The sequence below is a fragment of the Oryctolagus cuniculus genome, chromosome 7 (genome assembly GCF_964237555.1).
Source record: "Oryctolagus cuniculus chromosome 7, mOryCun1.1, whole genome shotgun sequence".
NCBI classification, from domain to species: Eukaryota; Metazoa; Chordata; class Mammalia; order Lagomorpha; family Leporidae; genus Oryctolagus; species Oryctolagus cuniculus.
Genome location: NC_091438.1, coordinates 42,452,473 through 42,476,719, shown reverse-complemented (window position 1 = coordinate 42,476,719; position 24,247 = coordinate 42,452,473). Strand labels below are relative to the sequence as shown.

General features: G+C 61.4%; 3 protein-coding genes across 8 annotated transcripts in view; 1 reads left to right on the top strand and 2 right to left on the bottom strand.

The window, feature by feature from the left end:
- Nucleotides 1-8,011: 8,011 nt before the first annotated feature.
- Nucleotides 8,012-13,985, bottom strand: PAQR6 (progestin and adipoQ receptor family member 6). Of its 6 annotated transcripts, none has more exons than XM_017345796.3 (8): nt 13,829-13,983; nt 12,696-12,771; nt 12,251-12,378; nt 11,963-12,168; nt 11,746-11,872; nt 11,361-11,457; nt 11,050-11,200; nt 8,012-10,773 (listed from the first exon to the last, which is right to left on the bottom strand). In XM_017345796.3, the coding sequence occupies exons 2-8, from the start codon at nt 12,744-12,746 to the stop codon at nt 10,499-10,501; spliced, it is 1,035 nt and encodes a 344-aa protein (XP_017201285.2). In that variant the 5' UTR covers nt 12,747-12,771; nt 13,829-13,983; the 3' UTR covers nt 8,012-10,498. The 6 variants fall into 6 exon arrangements, with proteins under 6 accessions (XP_017201285.2, XP_069933685.1, XP_051714514.2 ...); XM_070077584.1 differs by lacking the exon at nt 13,829-13,983 and adding an exon at nt 13,291-13,376; XM_051858554.2 differs by having other exon boundaries at nt 11,746-12,168; nt 13,829-13,985.
- On the top strand, nt 8,989-9,874 carry BGLAP (bone gamma-carboxyglutamate protein). The gene is made up of 4 exons (XM_002715383.5): nt 8,989-9,129; nt 9,333-9,371; nt 9,499-9,568; nt 9,684-9,874. Exons 1-4 carry the CDS (start codon nt 9,066-9,068, stop codon nt 9,811-9,813), a joined length of 303 nt encoding a protein of 100 aa, XP_002715429.1. The 5' UTR covers nt 8,989-9,065; the 3' UTR covers nt 9,814-9,874.
- A 595-nt stretch (nt 13,986-14,580) lies between the features above and the next one.
- SMG5 (SMG5 nonsense mediated mRNA decay factor) overlaps nt 14,581-24,247 on the bottom strand; it is a 30,898-nt gene continuing 21,231 nt past the window's right edge. The window contains exons 13-22 of the mRNA XM_051858553.2: nt 23,821-23,996; nt 23,016-23,091; nt 21,835-22,010; nt 20,854-21,012; nt 18,008-18,067; nt 17,520-17,679; nt 17,146-17,236; nt 16,506-16,580; nt 16,069-16,207; nt 14,581-15,888 (exon numbers count right to left, since the gene is read on the bottom strand). Coding sequence (XP_051714513.1) covers nt 15,805-15,888; nt 16,069-16,207; nt 16,506-16,580; nt 17,146-17,236; nt 17,520-17,679; nt 18,008-18,067; nt 20,854-21,012; nt 21,835-22,010; nt 23,016-23,091; nt 23,821-23,996 — 1,196 coding nt within the window. The 3' untranslated portion in view covers nt 14,581-15,804. The remainder of the gene's footprint in view (nt 15,889-16,068; nt 16,208-16,505; nt 16,581-17,145; nt 17,237-17,519; nt 17,680-18,007; nt 18,068-20,853; nt 21,013-21,834; nt 22,011-23,015; nt 23,092-23,820; nt 23,997-24,247) is intronic.

Here is a 24,247-nt window from a genome sequence, read left to right as displayed (position 1 = left end):
CTGAGTACTGCGGAGTGTACAGTCTTCCTGGATGGCACCTCAGTTTCACTCTTCCCATGTAGGGTTATTTTCTCTCCCCTTCCCCACTGGAATTTCTGCTTCTCCAGTGACAGAAATGCCCAAGGAACGTGTATGGGGTTAGAGCTGATTGGCTGAAGTTGTTGGAGTTGTTTACTTGAGGGATTTTCCTGGTGTTTGCAGTCCTGCAGTTGCCATGTCGTGGACTACTTGGGTGGGCTAGCTGCCAGTAATTTTCCACATTACTATTTTATATTGACAATGGACTGTTGAGTGTTTCTCACAATTTTGTTTTTATACTTTTGGTTCCATTTTCATTTTTACTTTGGTGTCTTTTGGTTTTTAAATCTTTCTAAAAGTTGTTGACTCCTTCATAGAGTGAGTCTGGTTTAGTTTCTAGTAACAGTAAATTTTGTTGTTGGACGCCATGGGCATTTGCTGGTGGGCAGTTGCCTCCGTTACGGCTGCAGTGATGGGGTGTTAGGAGGGGAGCTACCATGCCTTTCCATTGTCCAGACCATCCCTCCAGCCAGCCCATGTGAGCCGTCAGTTCCATTCATTATCCAGAGTAGTCGGGCCCCGTGTGTCCTTGGCAGTGGTTCCACTGGGGACAGAGTTGTTAGGAATAACAGTCAACACTGTGCACCTAACACGGATACCTCTCTTTTCACAAGTATCATATCTTGGTTTCCCCAAGCCATTCAACTGATGGCGTCCAATTGGCTGCCCCTTGGAGGGCATCTCTGATCTGTTGAAACTTTGCCGGTTACAGTAAATGCAATTAATCCAATCAGCATTTTCATTAATGTGCTGACTCGAATCCTGCGGCTATCTGATTTTGAGCTTCGAATTCACTGGGGACTCCTCTTGGGACTCTGATTGAATCACTGTCTTTGGGTCAGAGGAGCCCTTTAGAGCTCTCATTTTCGTCAGTTGTTATTAGTTATTTTATGCGATGCCAGGGTGAAGGGAATAAGCAACTGAGCTAAAGCCCGAGTCCCAGTGCAATAAGCGGCAGCTGGCTGCGGAGGCTCCTCTTTCCCCACCACCGCCAGACGTCCGCCCCGGGTGTGCCAAGGGCAGGAGGGCCGAGCAGTTGCCGACGTCCGGCCCACCAGTCACATTGAGGATGCTGGTGCGGATCGAAAGTTCTCCTCCGCTCTAGTGCACTCCGCCCCGACCTGGAGAGGCAAGAGTAGTGGTTCCCACGTCCTGCCGCACGTGCATAACAGTCACTCTTATTGTACTGAAAATTCCACCCAGTCAACCCAGGCATCCACACTTCCATATCCTGTCTCAAATTCTAGAGTTTGCCTCAGGTCCCGTACCTCACTTGTCTTTGCCTTCTTAGGGTCTTGGTTTGGTGAGTTAGGGTACTCCTCGGGGTTGAAGGAGGAGCAGTCACCTGGGGCGAGATTGTAGTTTTGATTTATTGGAGAATCAGTCATCCTACAGGATCGGCTCTCTGCCGCTAACCCATGCTCCTGAGTGGCTGCCGTTGGGTCTGGATCCAGGGTGGCTGGGTTATTAATAGTTATCAATAGTATAGCGTTGCACTGGCGGCCCTGACAGCTGGGTGGCGTGGAGCCCTTATGAAGTTTGTCTTGGTGACTCAGCCTGGGGGTGCGTAGCTGTCTACCCCGGTATTTAGCGGTCCAGCAACCTCATCCCCACAAGGCTTCCACCAGGGATCCCCAAACTCGGTGCAGATATTGATCTGCTCGGGGTCATTGTTTTTGCTTCTCCAGGGTTGCACAGGGTAAGACTAGACAAGCATCCAGTGGGTCATTTGTGGAGCTGGGGTCCTGGTACCATTGATCACCAACATAGGTGGGTATTCTGGTGCCCCCCAATATGGGTCCCCCTATACCCCTGGGCTTACAAGTGCTTTCAGCACCCCAGCCAGAACAGCTTCCAAGGAGGAAGCCGACTGGGTACTTTCACTGGAGCTTGGTCTTTTTAAGGTTTTCTTTAAGGGTTTTTTTCTGGTGACTGGCGCATCTCCCACTGGCCCCCTTTTCTTTGTCCCGGAGTTTCTTCTCCTGGTCCCTTAACTCTAGTCCAGTGAGGCCACCCCTTTGCAGCTGTCTCAGTGGTCAAGGGCCGTAGGGGCCCTCCCAGCGTGGTGCACACTTGTCCTCTTGGCCTGTCTTCACCTACACCAGGGCTCCTGGTTGGCTGAGACGATCAGTGAGCTCTAGAGGAGGCGCCTGGGCAAGGAGTCCTTTTTTTTTTTTTCCCCATTAAACAGTTTATTACAACACTACATCTATTGTAATCAAAGTGGTGCTGTTTACAGACATTATCATATGAACATTTTTAACAAGAACAAACTACTATAAAAACAAGCAAATACTTGACTTTTTCTAATTGCTTGCACATCATAGTGGCCAAATGTATATAACCAGTAATAAAGTTGCAAAAGCTATAACTTTTTAAATCACACAGGTTTCCTTCAAATAAAACAGTTAAGCAACATAAAAAATAAAAGTAGAGCTACTGGTTACCATTTATGCAGATTTGCTTTATTCAGATCTATTCCTGTTCATTTTATCCATGAATGCAAGGAGTCCTTTTAACCTGAGGATGACAAAGTGGAAGACGTGGCCAGCATGTAATTTCTTAGGAACTGGCCTTCGGATTCTGTGGTGAGAAGGTCGGTCGCCCTAGCCAAGTAATGGAGCCCATTTAACGTTTCACAGGGAACAACCCCACCGCCCTTCTTGGAGCCACCCTAACGCTGAGGAGTGCGGTTGGAAAGCACTTGGTCCAAGGCAGCCTCGTTTCCAAGGTCAGTTTAGAAATTTGCCTCGTGAGAGTTGGCTTCATCCTCTCTACCTCTCCTGAAGACGGAGGACGCCAGGGCCTGGGATAGTTCCACTGCGAACCCAGGCTTTCCACGACCCTGACAGTACCACTGATGCAAAATGACTTCCGTTGTCTGATTCTACATTTTCTACCAGGCCAGACCATTTCTTCTAGTACTATATATATATATATATATATATATATATATATATATATATATATTTTGACAGGCAGAGTGGACAGTGAGAGAGAGAGACAGAGAGAAAGGTCTTCCTTTGCGGTTGGTTCACCCTCCAATGGCCGCCGCGGCCGGCCAGCTGTGGCCGGCACACCACGCTGATCCGAAGCCAGGAGCCACGTGCTTCTCCTGGTCTCCCATGGGATGCAGGGCCCAAGCACTTGGGCCATCCTCCACTGCACTCCCGGGCCACAGCAGAGAGCTGGCCTGGAAGAGGGGCAACCGGGACAGAACCCGGTGCCCCAACCAGGACTAGAACCCGGTGTACCGGCACTGCAAGGCAGAGGATTAGCCTAGTGAGCCGTGGCGCCGGCTCTAGTACTATCTTGATGACATTTCTGGTGGTGGCCCTTGTGAGGGGGAAGGCTGCCACCCAGCCAGAAAAATGCCCCATGGTTACTAGCAACCACTGCAGCCTTCCTCCTCGGCATTTCTGTGGACCCACCTGAGGGCTCTGAAAAGGCCTTAGTCCAGCAGGTCTTCCCCCTGCTGCTTGGTTTTATCTACCCTCTGGCATCCCCACAGCCCCCTTGCATCCATAGGTTCTGAGTATCACATCCCACGGAGCCTGGGGACCCCAGTGCCTCCCTCTGTGAGTTCTCACCGTTTCTCTCCCAACAGGGGGCACCCATTCTCCATTTTCAGTTTGTGTGGCCCCTAGTCTGTGTAGTTCCTCTCTTTCCTAAAGCAGGGCCTTAATGTTGCTTTAGGGCTGTTTGGGCTTGGGTAAATTTCATTTCTTCTTCTATGGAGGCTAGCAGCCCTCCTCCACAAGGCAGGCTCCTACAGCGCCCATGGTGGTTCCTTTCTGATGGCAATGTACGTGAACTACAGCCACCTCGGCTAGGAGTAAGAGGCTGGTTAAAGCTGGCCTGGCGAGTTGCCGTGTGCTGGTTCCTTCCCCTGCTGCTTATAAGGCCCCCTCTGTCCAGACGTTTCCAAAGACATGCACCACCCATAGGCACGTCTAGAATCTACGTACAGTGCCTTGAGGCCCTCAGGGACTTCTAAAGCTCGGTTGAGAGCATACAACTTTGAGCTGACCCATCCATTGCTAGGTCATCCGGCACCCTCACGTAAGGATCGCGGGCTGCTGTCAGAGGCAGCATAGCCATCCTGTCTTTTTCCTTCTATTACTGGGGACGATCTGTCCACTAACAGCCTCCTCCCGTCATGCAGTGGCGACCCTCGGACCTGGCCTGACCTCGGGTTGGTGGTCTGCGATAACCAGACAGCCGTGGTGTTTGTTGGCTCACCTTTCCCTTCCATGGTTAAGGCAGGTGTCTTGTTAGGATTCAATCATCCCTTTGTTTTTACTTTTTTTTTTTTTTTTTTTTAAAGACAGAGTTACAGAGAGAGGTAGAGAGAGAAAGAGAGGGGTCCTCCATCCACTGGTTCACTCCCCAGATGGCCGCAACGGGCGCAGCTGTGCCAATCCAAAGCCAGGAACAAGGAGCCTCCTCTGGGTCTCCCACATGGGTGCAGGGGCCCAAGGACTTGGGCCATCTTCTGCTGCTTTCCCAGGCCACAGCAGAGAGCTGGATCAGAAGAGGAGCAGCCGGAACTAGAACCGGCGCCCATATGGGATGCCAGTGCTTCAGGGCAGGGCTTTAACCCACTGTGCCACAGCGCCGGCCCCTCAATCATCCCTTTCTAATAATATGGCTTTGAATTGCGGGATTCAAGTCTGGCAACCACCTCGCAGCTTTTTGACTCAAGCTCTCCCTGACCTGATGGGGAGTGCTCACCTCCAGGGCCCTGCGGAGGTCAGGCAGCCGTGCTTGTACTACTCAGCCGGCCCCTAGGGATGGGCTTGAGGCCTTCTAGAAGAAAAGGTCTTTTCCCGGCCCGGGTGAGTGCCCCAAGGGCCGCGCCCAGTGTGCTGTCTCCCACAGGTGAGCCGCAAGAGCCAGGACCAGGACCGTGGTGCTGTACGAAGGGCCTTTTAACCCTTCCACTGCCTGAGTTTCTTGTGGAGACCGCCGCAGGGGATCGGGCTCTCCTCTAATCTGTGAGACACAGCCTTTGTCCTGGGGACACTGGAGCCAATCGGCAATAGCCAGTCAGCCCTAAAACTGTTCTCAGTTCTGTTTTGTCTTGGGCAGGGCCTGACGTACGATATCTGGTGTTCCTCCTGGGTTTAGTCTCCGCTTCCCACACCGATCAGCCGTCCCCAGTATCTGACTTGCTCCCGTGATCCCTTTTTCCCGAGAGGAGACGATCACCTGCAGACAGGAGTAGCTGACTCCCTGGAAGGGGGCATTCCTCCAGGACCTTCCTAACGCCTGCCCAGACAGGGTGGGGCTCCCAGGAGCCCTCGTGGCAACACCGGCCAATGTGTCGCAGTTTCCTCTGGTGTCGGGGCTTGCCCATCCGGGAGCCAGGAGGCTCTGCTCCTTGAATCTAAGGACCAGGCCCACGATGCACGTTTTAAGTCTGCCGCGCTGGGCCATTCGTGTTCACCCGGGGTTCCACTCAGGAGGGTGGAAGGGTCTGGTACCATGGGGTGGCGAGCTTGGCAGTGTGGTTTACAGTTCTTGGGTCTTGCACTGGTTTCTGGGATGCATTAGGGAGACGTGACAGGCAGGGCTCCTTCCCTGGTTAATCCTGTTGCTGGCTGGAACCCCTCTCTGTGGAGGGAGGTGGGGCATTGTCTCCTGCAGGCTTCTCCTGGCCGCTTGTGTCCAGCTGGCAGTGCCCCTCTGTGACCTCCCCCGTCCGACCAGGGGGTCCACTCTTCTGTCTTCCCACTGGTCCTTTCATTGCCCCTCCTGTGTTCCTACTCCTATGCCGAGCCTCAGCACGAGAGGTCGATTCCTGCCTCGGGCATGTTTAGGAACAACCCTTCTCTTTGTTCTGGTCCTAGTCTGATTAGCTTCTCAAAGATTGGACCCGGAAGTCCCTGCCATTCCCCCTGCCATTCCCCCTTGGGCCCTCCGGTTGGCATGTCTGGAGGGCAAGCAGCCAGGGTGTCAAGGAAAACAGTCCTTGTGTCCCAACAGGACAGGTGCCGCCTTTGCATGCACCCAGGGCTGCTGGTGGGACCTGGTCCTATGGGGGTCATTCCTTCCTCTTGTCCGCATCCAGGGCAGCCTGTGTTTGTAACATCCACTTAGGGTTCCCAGGGTTCTTCCTTGCATTGTTCTCATATCTCTTTGCTGCAAGGTAGGATTAGTATTTTCCTGTCCTCTTTTAGAAGAATTTGTGTCTGCTCTCTCCTAGTCACCGCTCCTGCCTGGGAGACCAGAGGCAGAGATTTTTGCTGTTTGTTTTTGTTTTTCCTCCTCTCTCCTTACACAAACGTTGTGAGCTCCCTCAGTAGTTCTTCCGGTGTTGTCTTTCTTTTCTTTTATGTCAGGCCAGGTTTTAGTTACAAAGTGAACTTTTAAGAGCCCTTGTCCGGTGGCCGGGTCCTCGGGATCTAACCCGGAGCACTTTCTCATCTGGCCTCAAGTCTGGGAGAAAGCTCAGGGGCTCTCTTCCTCCTCTTGGTGAATTTCAAACGCCTTGGGGACATTTCGTGACCCAGGAGTGGACTCCCAGGCCCCAGAGGTCCTGCATTTGTGCTCCGCCCCTGCAGCCGTCTGACCCCAGTGCGGATCCACATGTGGGAATTCTGGTCTGCTGACCAACCCCGGTCCAGGAGGCTGTCCCTTCCCCAGCGGCCATGGCCGCCTCCTCACCGTCCCCTCCCGTCCTGCATTACGGACCCATTCCAGCCCAGGCATAACAACCGGGTCCTGAGCATTGGGCTAACCCTTCAGCTCACCCAGGAAGGAAGAGGCTTAGTTCTCTTCTAACGTGTCTGAGTGCAGCGCTTGTCAGCGAGCAGACACAGTCTACAGCTTCAGCCTGTCCCAGGGCCTCCCGAGGGGACACCCTGCGCGTCTGGGAGGGGACTGGCACGTTTTCTGAGTCTCTTTTCCATTACTGTAATTCTGGCCTTTCACTGGGATCTGGATTTAGGGAGCAGTTGGTTGAACAGGCCCCTCCGATTCTCTTCTGCTACTCTGCGATGCTTTTGTTTGTTAACTAAGGAACACAGGGAGGGGGCGAGCGTGATAGGGGTCCCAGGGCCATGACAGGGCTCCTCCTGTTCACCCAACAGGCAGCATCGTCTTTTTCCTCCTGCGTGGAGGGTTAAAGCCTGGGACAGCCAGCCCTCATCCGAGCCAGATCAGGGACAAAAGGCCGAGGGCTTATGAACTGCGTCTTCAGGCCGATAAAACGGCGATACTTGGGCTTTCTTTTGTCCCTGGTCCGAGGGACATCTCCAGAGGACCCCAGCGTCTCCCCGTGGACTGTCAGGGGAAGAGCTCCCTCGCTCCCCCTTTCCTGGGTCCCTTAGGCCAGAACTCTTGTCCGCACTGGGGATTACTTGTGCACTGGTTCCCGTGTTTGAGCTCTCGTTTCTGTTTTGTTGTTTTTGTTTTTCCAAAGAAGCCTTTTATTTCATGAGCACAGATTTCTGAGGACAGCTGCAGGAATGGTGTGCTTCTCGCCACCGTGTCGAGCTGTCTGATGCACACAGCGCCCGACCCCGGAGGTGTCGCACACACCCGAGATTCACTGCGTGTCTCTGGCTGCTTCCTGTACACAGACCGCGGATCCGGGCTGCACGCTCAGTTCTTACACAGGTTCTGCGTCGCACACGCGGCCACGCCCCGCTGCCCAGGCAGTACTCAGTCCAATTTTCCTACCTGGTTGCCACAGTGCTGTGTGTGTGTGGCCTTTGCTGTCTTCCAAATGATGGTGTCAGGCTTCTCTCTGGCTTCCATGGGGAGATGGAACACCTGGCCAGAGGAGGCCACCCAAAATCGGGTGGGATGTGTCTCCCCTGTCCACCTCAGCCTCACTCCATGAGGGCACCGAGATCCGGAAGAGCCCCGAGGCTGTGGGAGGCACCCTCACCTGCCCAAACCCAAGGCGTGGACGCGGGACGCAGAGTACAGCAAAAGCGAGACTTTAATGTCCATCCTGCGGGATCAGACACGGCTGGCTGGCCCCACGGGTCAGCGTGTTATCCCTGACACAGGCCCTTCCCCTCCCCACGGGCCGAGCACCCACCGCGGGCGCCCGGGTCTCACGCCTCCCCTCTCGGGTTACTTCCTCTCCCCTTCTCCACTGGACCTGTGTCTCCCCGCTGAGGGCAGCAGCCGAGGACCGCAGCGCAGGGCTGGAGCGGCCGGGCCGGGCCGGGCCGGGGGGGGGGCCGCCTTTGCGGAGGCGGTTTTCAGGGTTTTCCTGGTGCTGGAACTTCTGCGGTCCCGCTGTCAGTGGGCGGGCTCGCGGCCAGTGCCTTCTCCCTTAGTGTCTCCCGCTAGAAGTGGACCACCGCTTGCTTCTGTCCCGGAGGGGCTGCCCTTGTCTCACACCAGGCCCGTCTCGTTGTCTTGCCACCCCCTCCACAGCCCAGGCCACACTGGCTGTCTCGCTGGCTGGCGGGACAAGTGCACTGGCAGGCGCTCCTCCCTGGGGTTGGCTCCTGCCCAGGGGGCCAACAGTGCAAATCACAGGCCACAAGATTGCTGGATCCCAGTTCTGCTCAAAGCTATTTTAGACCTCACAGCCCCCCTTCCTCTCTAGGCTCTTCCTGTAGCCCAGCCGGGCCGGGGGTCTCTGAGGCTGAGTGGGTCGGGCCAGGGTCATGGGGCAGGGGCTCAGGCAGTGTTGCGAGCCTGGCTGTCCCCACTGGCCCACCCTCTGCAGCACTCCTGGGGCCCTGCCCAGGCAGCGCAGCTCCCAACCACAACGCCCTCTGGGGTTTGGCCCGCAGAGCCAGGGCGGATGCCCCCCAAATAGCCCTGGCAGACTCCTCCATGACCCGCCCACACCCCGGGCAGGCCTGCCATCCCCCTCCCCAGCCCCTGCCCTCCTCCTGCCCACGGGGCACGGCCCAGGGGCTATAAAGAGTGCTGGAGGCTGGAAGGGCAGACCAGCCAAGTCCTGAGCAGCAGCCGACCCACAGACGGACGGACGGACGGACGCACAGAGCGACAGCATGAGGGCCCTCACTCTAGTCGCCCTGCTGGCCCTGGCCGCACTCTGCCTCGCTGGCCAGGCAGGTGAGCGTCCCCACCCCTACCCAGGCGGCACTCCAGGAGGGGCTGCCTGGGGGAGACTCGCGGCGCCACCTCTGCTCACCCCTTCTGCTGGCAGACCCTGCCGCGGGCTCAGTCTGTCCCCAGTCCGACCTCGCCGAGGGAGAGGAGGGAATAGCAGGGGGCCCGAGGGCTGAGCAGGGCTGACCAGCTCCTTTCCTTTGCAGAGGCAAAGCCCAGCGGTGCAGAGTCTGGCAGAGGCTCAGGTACGAGGCCGGGGTGCTAGGGGCCCCCAGCCCCGCCCCTTGCAGCCTGCTCCCCTCAGTCCCGCTCCCCCCCCACCACTGGCCTCCCAAGCCTACAACCACCTGACCCCTGCCCCTCTGCCTGCAGCCTTCGTGTCCAAGAGGGAGGGCAGCGAGGTGGTGAAGCGAGCCCGGCGCCAACTGATTGACGGGCAGGGGTGAGAGCAGGTGGCGCGGGGAGGGGGGCAGGCCCACTGCTCGGGTGGGACACTCGGGGATGGGGGCTGGGCACGTTGCGGTGGGGGGAGCTGACGCCACTGTCGGGCTTCCCAGAGCTCCGGCTCCTTACCCGGATCCCCTGGAGCCCAAGAGGGAGGTGTGCGAGCTCAACCCGGACTGCGACGAGCTGGCCGACCAGGTGGGCCTGCAGGACGCCTACCAGCGCTTCTACGGGCCCGTCTAGGGCGTCTGCCCGCAGGCCGGCCCGGCTCTCCAGCTGCTCCCAATAAACTCCAGAAGAGGAACTGGGCCCGTGTCTGTCCAGTCTGTGGGCGGGGGTGGGCGGTGTGGGAAGGGCGGGCCCTGTCAGCCCCAGAACCCCGCTCCCCCCCTTATTACTTTATTTGCACCTGCTTTGTTCGAGAAAGCGGACTGGGGGCTTCCTGGAGTCTAGCACACCCCTCCCCTGCCTCGGTCCTCCTGCCAGCCACCATGCACCCCAACAGCTGTGACAGGACAGATGAACACATCTCTCTCTCTCTGGAGGAGCTGCTGCTGGGGGCTGGGGCAGGTGTGCGGCAGCCTCTGGGAGGGTTAGCCAGCGCTGGGCGGGCCTGGGTTAGTCGTGTTAGTTCTTCCCTGGGCTCAGCAGGTCTTCCAGGAGAGACAGAAACAAGGGCCCCACCCCTCACCGCTACCTCCCACAGGCTGTGGGTATGGACAGCTCATCCCCCTCCTCTCCCCTCGCAGACCCTCAGCACTTCCCTGCTCCCATCAAGAGCCCCCCGGGGGCCCCCTCCACTCCTGCCGGTGCCCTCAGATTCCCACTCCCCCTCTGCCCTCTCCTCTCCTCCTCGGCCGCTCTGGGCCGCGGGCTCAGACCTGGGCTCCTCCCCACTCCTGGGGCCCGGCCTCCATCTCCTCAGGCCTCACTGTTGCTTGGCCTGTGTACCCCCATCCGGCGGGCCCCCCTGCAGCAGGGGGCAGGAGGCAGGGGCCCGAAGCAGGGAGGCTGTGAAGGCACCGATGATGAGCAGGTTCCCGGCCACCGCCACGCCCAGCGTGGCCACTGTGCCGGCCAGGCCCAGGGGTGCTTCCTGCACGGCCAGCCAGGCTCGGCGCGATCCCATATCAGCCAGCACCGCCTCCAGCTGGAAATGGGTGCCCAGCACCGCACAGATGTGGAACAGCTGGTGGCTGTGGCCTGGAGGGAGACGGGCAGTTCGGACGCACACTCGTTCTAGGACTGCCCGGACCCTCCTCGTGCTCTGGGCCCCCGACTCCCATGTCAGTTGGGAAAAAGAAACCCAGAGTCCCTGGAAGAAGGGATGATCAGATCTGCACAAAGCACCCCACATCCCTGCCCTGAGTCGCGCTGCGACCTGCCAAGGGGGCCCTAGAGGACGGGCCTGGAAGGCAAACAAGTCCTCACCCCAACCCCCCACCCCTGGCCCTCCCTGGCCGGGCCATGCACTCTCACCGATGTAGTCAAAGCGTCCAGGTGCCAGCCTCTCCGGCAGGTGGGAGGCGAAGAGAAAGCCAGTGAGCAGTGCGCACAGGAGGTGATAGCCGTGGCTGGGGCTCAGCGCCTCCTGACCACAGCTGTGTCCCCGGCCCCAGCACAGCCCGAGCTGGCCAAAGAAAAGCAGGGCTGGTGGGGAGGGGCCTGGGAGAGGAAGCAGGGATGCGGCTGGGATCTGGGAGGAGGTGGAGGCAGGCGGCGGGCATGGCCGCACTGGGGGCTGGGGCTGGGCTCTAGGAGGCCTGGGCAGGGGCCCCAGGCTCCCTTACCCGGTAGAAGAGCGGGAGGTTGTCAAACAGGAAGGGGTAGGCGAAGGCGGCCGTGCGGAGGACCTTACTGAGCCCAGGGCTTTCCAGCTCCGGGAACCTGCAAGGCAGGGGTAGGGGACCCGCGCGCATTGTCACTGGCTTTGGGGAGGGGTCTGAGAAGGACGCAGGCCAGCGAGCCCTCGCGCACATGCCCGCCTGTGGATGCACCTGGGCTACAGCCACCTGCCTCTGAGGTGGCTGGGAGGACTACGGGTGACAGCTGGGGGGGGTGGGGTGGCGCAGGTATGGAGGGTCTGACAGTTGGGTCCTAATAAACGGCCATGTTGTCATTCTGATCCCTGTGTCTTCCCTTCCACCTCCCCACCTGCGGGGCCTGAGGACCCACCGGGAGTAGCAGGAGAGGCCGGTACACAGGAAGGAGTTGAGCGCCGCGGTGGGCACAAAGAGCTGGTGCAGGCGGCTGTGCAGCCAGGAGGCCGGCATGGAGTAGGCGGCATAGGGGAAGGCGCAGCCTGTGGTGAGGTGGGGGCGCTGGAGCTGAGGCTCAAGGGGCGCGCCTCCCCCTCCCCCGCGGCCCGCCCGCGCTCCCGCCGCCGGCTCACCCAGGCTGTAGAGGCTGAGCGCGCCGTAGTCCAGAAAGTAGCAGATGTGCCGCGCGCGGGCGGACATGGAGCTGAAGGTGTGCGCGCAGCACGACGCGAACGGGTAGAGGCAGGCGGGCAGCAGGAAGACGAGCAGCGGCCAGTGGTACGGCTCCGCGCGGAAGCCCGGGCCGCCGGCCAGCGCCAGCAGGCGCCACAGGAAGTACCTGCGGCGGGCATGTGCTCAGGGCCCTGCCCGCCGGGGCACCTGCTCTGGGCTCAAGGCTCTGGCGCAGCGCTTCCCCTCACCAGGTGGGCAGGAAGTGGGTCCAGATGTTGACCGTCTCGTTGGTCATCTGGAAGGAGCTGAGGACACAGTCCAAGGCCGAGCTGGTGGGGCGGCGGTAGCCAGACACGATGCCATCTTCCCAGAACACCTGGGGGGAGGGGGGTGGTCACGTGCGGGGGACCGCTGCACGCAGGGGCGAAGGGGATGGGCTGGCCCCAAAGCCAAGCGCAGATGCGAAGGGCAAGAGCTGCAAGGGTGTGAGCGCAGGATTGGGGAGGGGTCGCCCAGACGCTCTGGGGCAGGGTCTGTGGGGAGGGGCTCAGGGGCTGGCTGCTTGTGAACAGGAAGGGGTGGCGTGGGGTGGGATTAGAGCCAGTTTGCAGGAGAGACTTCCCTGGCAATTGCCAGAACCTCTGACCCAGTCTGGCTCCTGGGCAGTGGGGGTTGGTGGGCAGAGCCCCTCACCCGGGGAACCTGGTGGACTCGAAGGAGCTGGGGCAGCTTGAGGCTGAGCATGGTGGCCCAGCACCTCCACGTTGACCTAGACAGATAAGAGCGGGGAGCGGGGATCAGCTATCTGCCCGCAGCTGCAGGCCCCTTTGCACCCCGGTTCAGGCTGGACCTGCACACCGGGACCCAGGATGGGCTGCAGTGCCCGCGCACGCATGCGAATAGGAGCTGGTTCCGTGGGGCAAGCCCCCCTCTCACAGCACCAGCGCCTCCCCATCCTCGCTGCGGCCTTCAGGGCCCCCACTGCGGGAGCCTGGTAGCAAGCCCAGCCCGTAGAGCCAGCCCCCAGCCCCGGTTCTTTCTCGGGGAGATCCTGCCTCCTTCAGGCGGTGCGGGAGGCCAGGTTCCGCCACCCCACCAAAAAGCGCTTTGGCCCATGGTGCCTGAGCTGAGCACGGAAAGGCTCTCGGCCCTCGGGGAAAATTCCTAGAGAAGCTGGACGCCGGCCAGTGGGGTGAGGAATTAGGGGGATGCCCGACTTCTCAGGACTGCACTGGTGCCCCCTTCCCCTCCGGAGCCCCGTGCCCCTTAGCCCCGGATAGCCCCGGACCTGTGCGCTGCCTCCGGTGGTTGCGGCTCTGCTGCCCCACCCGCCTCTCCGGCCGCCTCTCCCGGCACATTCCTTGGCACAAACGCAGGGGTTGGGCCAGCCAGGCAGGCGGTGCCGCCCCAAGAGGAGGGGGAACAGGACACTCCCTCCACCTCCTCAGGCCAAAACTTTCCAGCAACTCCACGGCCTTGCCCCGCCTTCTTCCTGTCGGCAGTGCTGTGCGCGCGCGCACTGCTCCCTCTGCCCCAGCTGGGGGTCCTCCCGCCCCTCGCCTGGGTGCTGGGGACACTGCTGGGCACAGGCAAACTTGGGGCCTGGTCTCTGCACGCCCCTCCCAGGGGCGGGACTAGGGGGCCGTCTTGCCCGTCCTGGCCGCTCTGCCTAGCAGCCTAGAAGAGTGCGAGAGGAAGATGCTGGGGTCCCTTCCCTGAGCAGCAGAGTGGGAAATGTGCGTTGCCATGGCAGTAGGGGCAAGAGCAGGTAGTTTTTCCTGTCTCCCCGGAAGAGCTGCCGCCGAGCCCCAGGTGCGCTTCCTTACCCACAGCGCGATGGGTGCTCCAGAGCCAGGGGTCGGCAGGCCCCAGGGGCTCCACGGGCAGAGTCCCAGGCTCCAGCCAGCCAGGCTGTCGGACAAAGAGCAGAATGGCCGGGCAGGCGGGCCAGGCCTAGGCGGGAGTGGGGAGACAAAGGGGAGCCAGGGAACAATCCCAGCCTTGTCCAGCCTCCAGGGAGCAGCACAGGGTGGCCCAGCCCCATTAGCAGGCAGCTCACTCGGCCTCCTGCACACAGCCAGCCCCCAGGGCCCGACCCAGCCCCACTGTGTCAGGCTGGCTTGAAGAGGATAGGGGTGCAGGCCAGGAAGTGGTTGTGCCTGGCTCCAGGCTCTCCTGGGAGTCCAGGCCAGCCCATTCCCACCGCCTTCAGACCCCTGCTCCTCCAGGCTGGCCGCGCGGGTTGGAGCACAGAGGAAGCTGCCTTTGGTAAATGCTGGTTCAATTCCAAGGATCTCCAAGCTTCTCTGCTCTCTGACACCATCTGAGCCCCAGGAGGAGGAAGCAGCAGCTAGGCCCAGGCAGCAGCAGCTGTCCCCCACCCCCAGGAAGGCACCGCCTGGCTTCCCAGGCCCAGGAACTGGAACGTCTGTCCTTCCGGAAACCACTTCTAGGGCTTCCCCTCACGGCACTTTTCTTGTTGGTGCCCAGCCACGTCAAGGATGCCGTCCCGCACGCGTGGCAGCAACGCCTCCCCTGGCCCCAACCGGCGGAGCGTCTGCACAGACACGAGACAGGCTCGGGCTCGGGCGTCTTTATTAAGGATGCTTTAGTCTCAGTCTCTGCTAGAAACGGGGGCGTGGGGTCACCCCCAGCCCCTCGGGTCTTCCCAGATGTGCCGTCTCAGAGGAGGCAGGCCGCCAGCTCCCCTCTCAACACAGCTGTGAGCTGGGCTCATGCTGGGGCGCGGGCAGCAGAGCAGAGCGCCCCCAGCCCCAGCCCCCCAGCCAGTGCTTGAGGGGCCACGAAGCCATGGCCAAAGCCTCCCCCGACAGCTCTGCTGGTGCGCCATGCACTGCCCCGAGCACATCATGATCTCTGCTCCCTCCATCACCTCCACCCTCCCACAGCCAGGCTCAGGCCCAGCCCCCCTGGGGAAGGACAAAGTGCCCCCGCCAGCTTCCAGGGGCTGCCCCTCTGCTGCCCACGGCACACCTGCCAGGCCCTGGCTTTTGGCCCTCCCGAGGTGGTACCGGGAGTGGTGGCCTCAGCTGCGCTCTCCCCTCACGGGTGCCCTGCTCGGTCCTCGCACCACAGCCAAGGCGCAAAGCACACACCAGGGGCCTGAGGGCGTACAGGCCGGCCTGCCTGCAGCCCCAGCTGGGGCCCGCTCCTGCCCTGGCGCCTGACACAGGGGAACAGGGAGCCAGGGGGGACTGCATGTGTGGCCCCTGCGGCAGGAGGCGGCGCCCAGCCCTGCTTCCAGAAGAACCCCCATGGCCGGCTCCAGAGCTGCTCTGCCCCACGAGGGGAGATGAAGGGAAGAGGGGTGGTCCTTGAGGAGGGGAAGGGTTTGCAGAGACCGCCGACACCTGGGATCACCCAACTCTTCCCCAGGGCCTGCAGGGTCCAAACTCCCGGCTGGGCCAGCCCACATCCTGGGCGAGGAGGGGCCCCTTCTGCTGTGCCTTCCCCTCAGAGGTCCAGGAACCCCTCCAGTGCAGCGCAGACCCCCGCGCCTGCCCCCTGCCCCCGGGGACAGCAGGAGGGCTGCGGCAGGAAGGCTGGCCAGGGGCCCGGCCTTTCCTGCTCCGAGACTTTCCTCTTTCCTGACGTCGTGGTCGTGGCAACAGGGGACCCCACCCTCCCAGCGGCTCCTGGGCCCTCCCCGCAGCCTCTGCAGCCGGGCTTCCTTCCTGTGCGTGCGTGCGTGTGGTGGGATGACTACAGGCGTGGTCCTGGCTGCCAGGGAGGGCAGGAGAGATCTGGAGTCAGCCCCACTGCTGGGCCCGGGGAGTCGGTCTCAACCAATCTCCTTCCACTGCTTGTAGAAGTCTAGAACGTTCTTGATGTCCACGCTGGCGTGGGCAGCGGCCTGCAGGGCTGCCTGTAGAGTGGGCAGAGGAAAGATGGCAGACGGCCTGACCTCCTGAACTGTGGGACAAGTCAGAGGAGCCGGGGGAGGGGTGCGGGGAGAGGGGAGGGACAGCTGCTAGAGGGTGAGACTTGGGTCTACTGGGGCCGCTCTTCCCTGCTGTGCCCCGCCCCCGTCTCACCCTGGACCTACCTGCATTGGGCCTGACAGCGCACTGGGGTTGTCCAGTGGAAGGCCCGTGACGATGGTCACCATGCCACTCGGGTCCTCTTCCCCTGCCCCTTGGGTCAGAGTCAGCTGTTTGCAGCTGTCCAGGATCTTATAGAGGGTCCTGGTGGGGGGGGGGGGGCAAGAGCCAGCATTAGCACTGAGAGGGTCCCCGAGGGCGCCAGGCGGCCGGCGGCGGTGGGTCCTGGCAGGTGGCCCTGGAGATGAGCCGCAGGGAGCAGGCAAAGGCGTGCTGAGTGACGTTGCAGCTGCACCAGAGCGTCTCGGGGCCAGCGACCGCGCCTCTCCGCAGAGGTGGGGCTGCAGTGCTGGAGCACAGCCCCCCCACAGAGGCCACCCGTGCCGGCCGCCTCGGCGCTCTGGACCTGCCTGGGGTTCCGGGGGGGAGGCTGGAATTTTACCAGGCATCTGCATCCTGCCTCTTCAGCTTATGGCGCTCAAAGCTCTTTCCCACCTCCTTCTGGCAGCGAATGTACCTGCAAAGGAGACATGAGTGTGGAGGCGGTGGCGGGGATGGGGCGGGCCCTTATACAAAGCAGGCCGTTGTGGCCCTGAGAGCCCGGTTTTGCAGGAGGGGTTGGGGGCACGTCTCGGCCACCCCAGCCCTGTTTGCAGCCATCCCGAAGTCGCTTCCTGGCTGCCGGGCCCAGCTCGCTTTTCCTCTTGATAACATCAGTCCTCTGGTTCCTCCCAGGGGAGAAGCAGCAGATGCTTTTCAAGCCGGGCCCTCCTGGAGACGAGGTTCAAACAAGCGGGCTTTGTGCAGCATCCCGGCCAGGCCAGGGCAGATGCGGGCGGGGCAGCTTTTCCCTGTTGCCCACGCCCACTGCCCAGCCCTCCCCCTGCCACAGGCCACACATGGCGGCTGTGCTGGGCTGCTCCCTGTCCCCGTGGGGGCTGATCACAGGTGTGCCCCAAACGACTCCTGGCTCCCTGCGGCAGCCTCCGTTCAGCAGCTGGGCAGGGGCTGCGCGTGTCGGACCCACAGGGTGCCAGGAGCTCACGTCGGTGCTGTGCGGCTCCGGCCAGGCCTGCACTCACCTGTTTCCTTTTTTAAACTCTGCCTCCAGGTAACGTATCCCGTCCCGGGCCCCGGGGTGCTCCTTCTTCAGCAAATCCAGGCCATCGATCACTGGGGGCGAAGGCGGGCGGGGAAGCACAGCACAGATGGGTTCAGACCGCCGTGACCTGGGGCGCGCGCGGCAGGAGGGACCATGGCTCCCCGCAAAGGCCCTAGCAGGCCACCATCACTCAGGTCCCTCCCCGCTGTCCTGTGAGCCAGGGTCTACCACTTCGCAAAGTGACAGGGTTCAGAGAGCAGGCAGAACCGGACCAGGTCGCTGCATGCAGACTGGGCCCCTACCAAGGCCTCCGGACTGGATTTCAGCCGCACGCTCGGCGCCCCATATGCCTACCTGTCCTCGGTATCAGGACGATGAAACGGCCGCTGGCGGCCAGCTGGCGGATGAGCGGGAGGTGGTGGCAGAGGGCCTGGGTGTCGGGGATGAGGTAGGGAGACATGGCCGACTGGGCCCTGGGCTGCTGCAAGCTGCCCTCCAGCTGAGACACTTCGAGCTGGAGAGAGAGGGCGGGGGGGGAGGGGGCGCCGTGTGAGGGTCCTGCACCTGGCAGGGCAAGGGTGGTGCTCAGGCGGACTCCCGTGCAGAGCCTCCTGTTGCTGCCGGGGAGCGGGGAGGCGGACGGCAGGGAAGACTAAGGGGAAGAGAAAGAGGCAGAAGTGCGGGCAGGGAGGGGCCGTCGGGCTCAGTGAAGAATGAGCGACAGGAAGTCTACAGGGGAGAAGCCGAGCGCACGGTGGTGCAGAGCGGGAAGATGCGCGAGTGGGCCTTGTTGCTTACGTAACAACCAGGCCCAAGGCAGGCGCGCGGGCCCCGCCTCCTACCTGGAGCCGCAGCTGAGCCATGTCCCTCATCAGCCTGTTCCGTCGCGCCTCCTCCTGCGCCTAGGAGGGAGAGAAAGTGGGCAGGGCAGGGGCAGACTCCCTTCTCCAGCCATCGGAAGGCAGGGCTTCCCGGGGGCTGACGCAGGTGGTGCTCTGGGCCAAGTCACTTCTCTGCCACCCCTGCTGGACGAGGGGACGGGGATGCTCCGAGCATCTCTGACGAGCAGCCCGCTGTGTGCTGTCACCTCGCAGGACGCCCCAGGCGGTGCCTCAGGACTTGCTCCCTGCTCTGCTCGGCCGCCTGTGCACGCCTGGCCTTCCCAGGCCGTCCCCTTGGCCGTGTGTTCCCCGTGTGCACACTCAGCCCAGCTGCCGCGCGGCGGCCCCGTCCTCCCTCCCAACCTGCTTCTCTGCCGGCCCGAGGAGAAAGCTGAGGCTGCCCTCGCCCAGCCTCCCCGTCCCGCTGGCTGCTCCTCCTCCACGGCACGCAAACCCTCGCAGCTCCCTGCGTACTGCGCAGCCCTAGACCGAGCCAGCGTGTCCCCTCGGCCACGGGACGACCCGCCTGCTGCTCCCGTCCGTCTCCGGCTGCAGCCAAGCAGCCTTGCTGAGGGCGATGCCACCGGTGGGGCCCTGTCTGCAGTGCGGCTGTGGCTTCCCTCCGCCTTCCGGGAGAGTCCACGTCCCCCAACCTGCTCCGCCAGAGCAGGGATGAGGATTCAAGGTCATTTCTCTCCTTGAAAGGCAGAGCACCAGAGAGGAGGAGGACAGGACTTTATCCCGGGGACTGTGGGGAGCCACTGGCGGCTTCAAGCAGTAGCCTTGCCCTAAATGTGGGGCGACCACAGAGGAACCCCAGCAGAGGGACACTCTGCAAAGTACCTGACCAGTACTCTTCAAATGTGCCAACATCTGCGATGGCGTAGTGGGTAAAAGCAGCTGCCTGCAGTACCAGCATCCCATGTGGGCGCTGGTTTGAGTCCTGACTGCTCCACTTCTGATCCAGCTCTCTGCTATGGCCTGGGAAAGCAGAAGGCACCCCAAGTCCTTGGGCCCCTGCACCCATGTGAGAGGCCCAGAAGCTCCTGGCTTTGGATTGGCACAGCTCCGGCCATGGCAGCCATCTGGGGAGTAAACCAGTGGATGGAAGACCTCTCTCTGTGTCTGCCTCTGCCTCTATAATTCTGCCTTTCAAATAAATAAATAAATCTCTGACAAAGTGCCAAGGTGATGAAAGGCGAGGACAGAGGGAGGAACTGTCACAGACTGGAGGAGACTGAGAACTAAATGTAACGTGGGGTGCGGGGCTGGATCTTGGAGAAAACGCACGTTAGTGGGAGAGCAGTGAACAGGAACGCCGCCTCTGCTCCAGAGTTTGTGCCGGTCCCGGCTCCTTCCCTTTGAGAAGCGCAAGCATGCAAGATCCCGCCACCCCTACTTCGAGTGTCCCGTACAACAAGCAGCTGGGCTGTCACCGAGGGAGCCCTGCTGGGAAAGGAGAGGCGGAAGCAGAAGCCCAGGTGTGGGCCACTTCCTCCCGCAGGCAAACCGTGAAGGAAGAACCGTGGACAAACCTCCCTCTTCCCGCTGCACGGGTCCAGCCCATGAGTCTTACTTTTAGGCTAAAAGTGCAGCTGTGAGGCCCCATGTTCCAGAGACGGGGCTGGGGCACTCGTGTGAACCCCCAGAGAACCAGCGCAGGTGCACGGGGCCCACGTGGTGCCGGGCGAGGGGAGCCGTCCTCTCTCTAAGGGTCTGACCGCACGAGCCCAGGAGCCCGGGTGGGTGTGGGCCTGTGTGTTCCTCACCTCCCAGGAAAACGGGGCCCCGTCCCAGGCAGGCCCTGCGGCCGCGCGCAGCAGGCGCAGCAGCTCCCTGCGCCCACACGGCCTGCAGGGAAGCTCCTTCCAGGAAGCCCTCTGGGGCTGAAGCCCGGGACCGGGTGCCCCTGGAGGTCTCCGCGGGGCTCCTGCAGGAGCGCCCTCCCCCCAGGAGCCTTCAGGAGCCTTCAGCAGAGGAAATGCCTGTGAAAACTTGAACATTTTTTGAAGCTGCGTAACTTCCCCATAATTATTTTTGTAACCTCCCGTGTTTCCCCCATGTAGCAGCAATGAAAGCCTTAACACAAAAGGCTTGTTTTTTACCAACTCTGCTTGTTTTCGCGACAGCTAGGAAGGGAGTGTCTGGAGAGCAGGCCCTCCCCAGCCAAGCACAGTGTCTCCAGGAACAGGGGCGGGCCTGGGCCGGGCTGAAGACGCCACCCTGGGGCTTCCTGGGACACACAGGCACACTTCTCATTCCAGACACCAACACCAGTGCCACTGAGCTCAGGGAGGACATGCCCAGGGCTGCAGGGCCCCACAGAGAAAGAACCACTCACTGCTGCGACACAGCTGCCTCGGGGAGGATCTATGGGATGGACGGCCAAGTGACGAGGCGCCACCGGCCATTTGCACGGGAGGGCTCCTGCGTGGAGCCCCAACCCATAGCCCTCCACTCCCTTCCCCGCTTCGGCCTTCAGCCCTCTCTCAGGGAAGGGAAGGAAGGAGCCTCTGCTGAGAACCCACGCTGCAGGAGCCAACGTGCAGGCGCCAGCAAGTGCAGCCCCGCGCCATCGTCCCAAACCCCGGATCACTGGGTCCATCTGTTCCCACATGATCAACAAGGGAAACAGCAGGGGGTGGCAGGATGCCGCTACCCCAAGTGAGTCTGGGCAAAGGCCCTGAGCCGCACCGCTTCAGTCCTGGGCTTCCTCTCCCCAGCCCCCACCTCTTCAGGTGAGGACCACCACATGTGGGGCCAGGGGCCTGGCTTCTCAGTGAGCCTGGGGCGGAAGGCCTACTCACCATGCGGAACTGGGCCTGGGCCTGCTGCAGCAGGCTCTCCTGCTCAGACTGGGCGATGCTGATGAAGATGCCCACCTCGGGGTTGAACTGCAGGATGCTGCCTTGCAGGCGGGCGACGAAGTGCCCAAAGCTGCGGATGCAGCAGATGCGCACCACCGACTGCGGGAGACACAGGAACCGGCCAGCTCAGCAGGGCCCTGCGCCCACCCTGGCCGCCACGACTCCCCACCTCCCTGCTGGCCCCGCTGCCAGGGCAACAAGGGCTCCTTGGAGGAAAGGCTGTGGTCTGGGGGCTGGGAAAGAGGAGCAGGGAGGCCCAGAGCCTCCTGCTGCCTGAAAGGAACGAGCAGGTAAGGCGAGGACACCCCGGGAGGGGCAGGGAACCCGACTTGGGCTTCCAAGAGAAAGAGCACGGGGCTGGCGCAGAGACCTGGGTGCGGAGGCCCTCCCTGCCCTGGACCTCAGCGCTGCATGCGAGCAACCGGGGACAGGAGGAGATCAATGTTTTCTTAGATATCCTTCTTGTCAGGAAAACCCTTCTTCCCCCAGATAAACATGGCTTCCAGACCCTAAATAAGAGACTGCAGCCTGGCTGCTCTGGCTTCCCGCTGCTGCCCCCAGAGGGCCCGTGTGGTAGCAGACTCCAGGGCTACCCCAGAGTCTGGACTGAATGGGCACCACGCTCCCCTCCAGGTCTTCTTTGATTGTCAGATGTGCAGCCCAGAGAAGGCGGGGCCCAGAGTTAGAAAAGGGGCTGACAGATTCCAAAGCCCTGAGAGCTAACTTGTTCTGTCCTTCATAGAAGGGAGAAAAGGGGGAAGGGGCCATTTGACAATGGTGTCGAGGAGCGCATCCTGCCAGGCGAGGAAAGATGGCCGTGGGCGTGGGCGTGGGCATGGGCGGGGCTGCTGCCCGCTCCACGCCTCCCCGTTCCAGCCCTGCACGCCACTCAGCGCCGGGCACGACGAGCGAGCTCCTCACCTCCTCTAGGACGCTGAGCAGGGGCCGGTCCGTGTCGAAGCTGAAGCGCGTGTGCGCAGCCCGCAGCGGAGGCAGGTTTCGGAGGGCCATGTCCTCTGGCAGCAGCAGGCTGGAGGGGAGCTCAGGCAGTTCACAAGCCTCCAGCAGATCCTGGACCTCAGGACACAGGCCCAGCCCTGGGCAGGAAGAGGACACATCAGATCACCTGGCCCGTGGGAGCCCCCAGGCACAGGGACACAGCTCTTCCCTCTGGGAATTACCTGGCTGATGAGACAGGCCATACTCTAGGACAAAAGCTGGGAATTTTTTTTTCTGTTTTTCTTTTTAAAAAATTATTCAAGAGGCAGAAAGAGAAAGACACAGGTGGACAGAGAGTGCTTTCACTCCCCAAATGCCAGAAGCAGCCAGGACTAGGCCAAGGCAGAGCCAGGAGCTAGGCACTCAATCCAGGTCTCCCACATGGGGTAGCAGAGACCCAATTACTTGAGCCATCACCTGCTGCCTCCCAGGGTCTACACTGGCACAAAGCTGGAATTGGGAGCTGAAGCCAGGACTCAAATCCAGGCCCTCCAAAATGGGATGTGGGCATCTTAACCACTGGGTGAAATGCCTGCCCCAAAGGTGCAAGAAGGAGATGGAGGGAGCGATGAAGAGAGACAGCCGTCCCAGGGCCTGCCAGGCAGAGCTCTGGATGGCACGGCAGGAAGCATGGAGGAGCAGAGCAGAGAGTGCAGGCCAAGACGGCTCCCTGGCAGGAGGGACAGTGACACTGGGGTGGAAGTGAGAGGAGGGGCTCTAGATGACCCAGTGTCGCTTTGTGAGTTTCCAAGAGCCGGAGAAGGTGGAGTTTTCCACAGAAGGTGGCAGGAGGATATGAAACAGAAGGTCAAGGTCAATGCTCAGTGAGCACAGCAGCCACTGGGTCCGGGTCCCAGGCTCCTCTCACTCTGCCTTCCCCAGGGAGCACACTCCCTGGGACCAGGCCACCTGCCCACAGTGGGGCAGTGTTGGGGTGGAAACCCGAGAGGCTCACAGCACACAAAGGCTGCTGTGTGCTCCGGAGGCTGGGCAGTGAATTCCATTAACCTCCTTACCCTAAGGGATGGGTTACCAGGAGGGGGATGGGCTCAGCGGAGCCAGTGAGAGGGCACAAGGCAGGGTAGTGCCAGGGACCCACTCACCAGACTCCTGAAGTTCGCCAGCGGCTGGCAGTAGATTCAGCAACACGGACAGGCGGTTCCAGAGGCTCTGGGAGCTCTGAGGAGAGAGAGGGAAGAGAAGGCGGCAGTCAGGGACAGGACTTGACAGACAGGTTAATAAAGGGGTCGAGGAGCTCACAGAGGACTGGGGAAGTGCAGGCCCCGTCCTGTGAAGGCTCAGGGGGGTCCTACAGCCTGGCTGGACGTCCTCAGCTCACCGCACGTGCGGGCGGGCAGTGGTGGCTGCTCATCCACGGAGCCCCGCCACACGCCCACACCAGACCTCTCAGGGTGTGACCCGGCACCTCCTCTGTGACTAACAACGCAGTCAGCACACACCCAGGGGCCTGTCTGCCATGACCCACACTCTCACATCTAGACAAAGGGGTGACTGGCAGAACACGGTCTTCCACAGCAGGGCCAGGTGCTGCTGGGAGAAAACAGTTGAATGAAAGGAACCAAAGGCTCGAGACGGGAGTCTGAGAAGGCAGCCACAGCCTCACACCACGTGCTCTCCCAGCTCTCCTGGGGCTGATCTGTACCTAGAACCCCCCATACCTCCCCTCCCCTGGACCCTCGGTGTGTGTGAGCACTGACACTGCCCCAAGGCTGGGCCTCATGCCCACAGGTGGGAGACAGAGCCAGAGAAGCAGCTCTCGCTGTGACAACCTCACCTTTCCCTACAAAAATGATAAAGTGCCCAGCACAGGCAGGTGCTACATTCCCAGGCCCCACCCTGCCAGGCCCATGCCCTCCCCCGACACCCCGGGACCTGCCCAGGCCGCACCTGCGCACACACGATGATGAGGTCGGGGTTGGTGCGCAGCCAGTCCAGGAAGACCTTCACGGCGGGAAGCAGGCCTTCGGCCATCAGCACCTGCAGCTTCTCTTGGACGCTGCGCTCGTTCCGACAGGAACGCCCACTGGACTCGCTCCCCTCTGACTCGGAGCCTTCTTCGGAGGCTGGGGACGAGGACATGAGAGAGAACTGGAACAACCAACAGGCGCATGGCCAAGGCCTCAGCTCTCTGCAGGCAGCACACCCCACCCTGCCTGGCTCTCCCGAGGAGTTCAGACATGAGAGGTGGGGGATTCCGTGGACCTCTGCTCCGCTCACCAGGTGAGGTCCACCTGCTTCACACCTGCAGCCTGGTGTCTTTCAGATGTGACTCCTTCCGACTCAAGCTAACCTGTGATGCTAGTCTACAGCTATT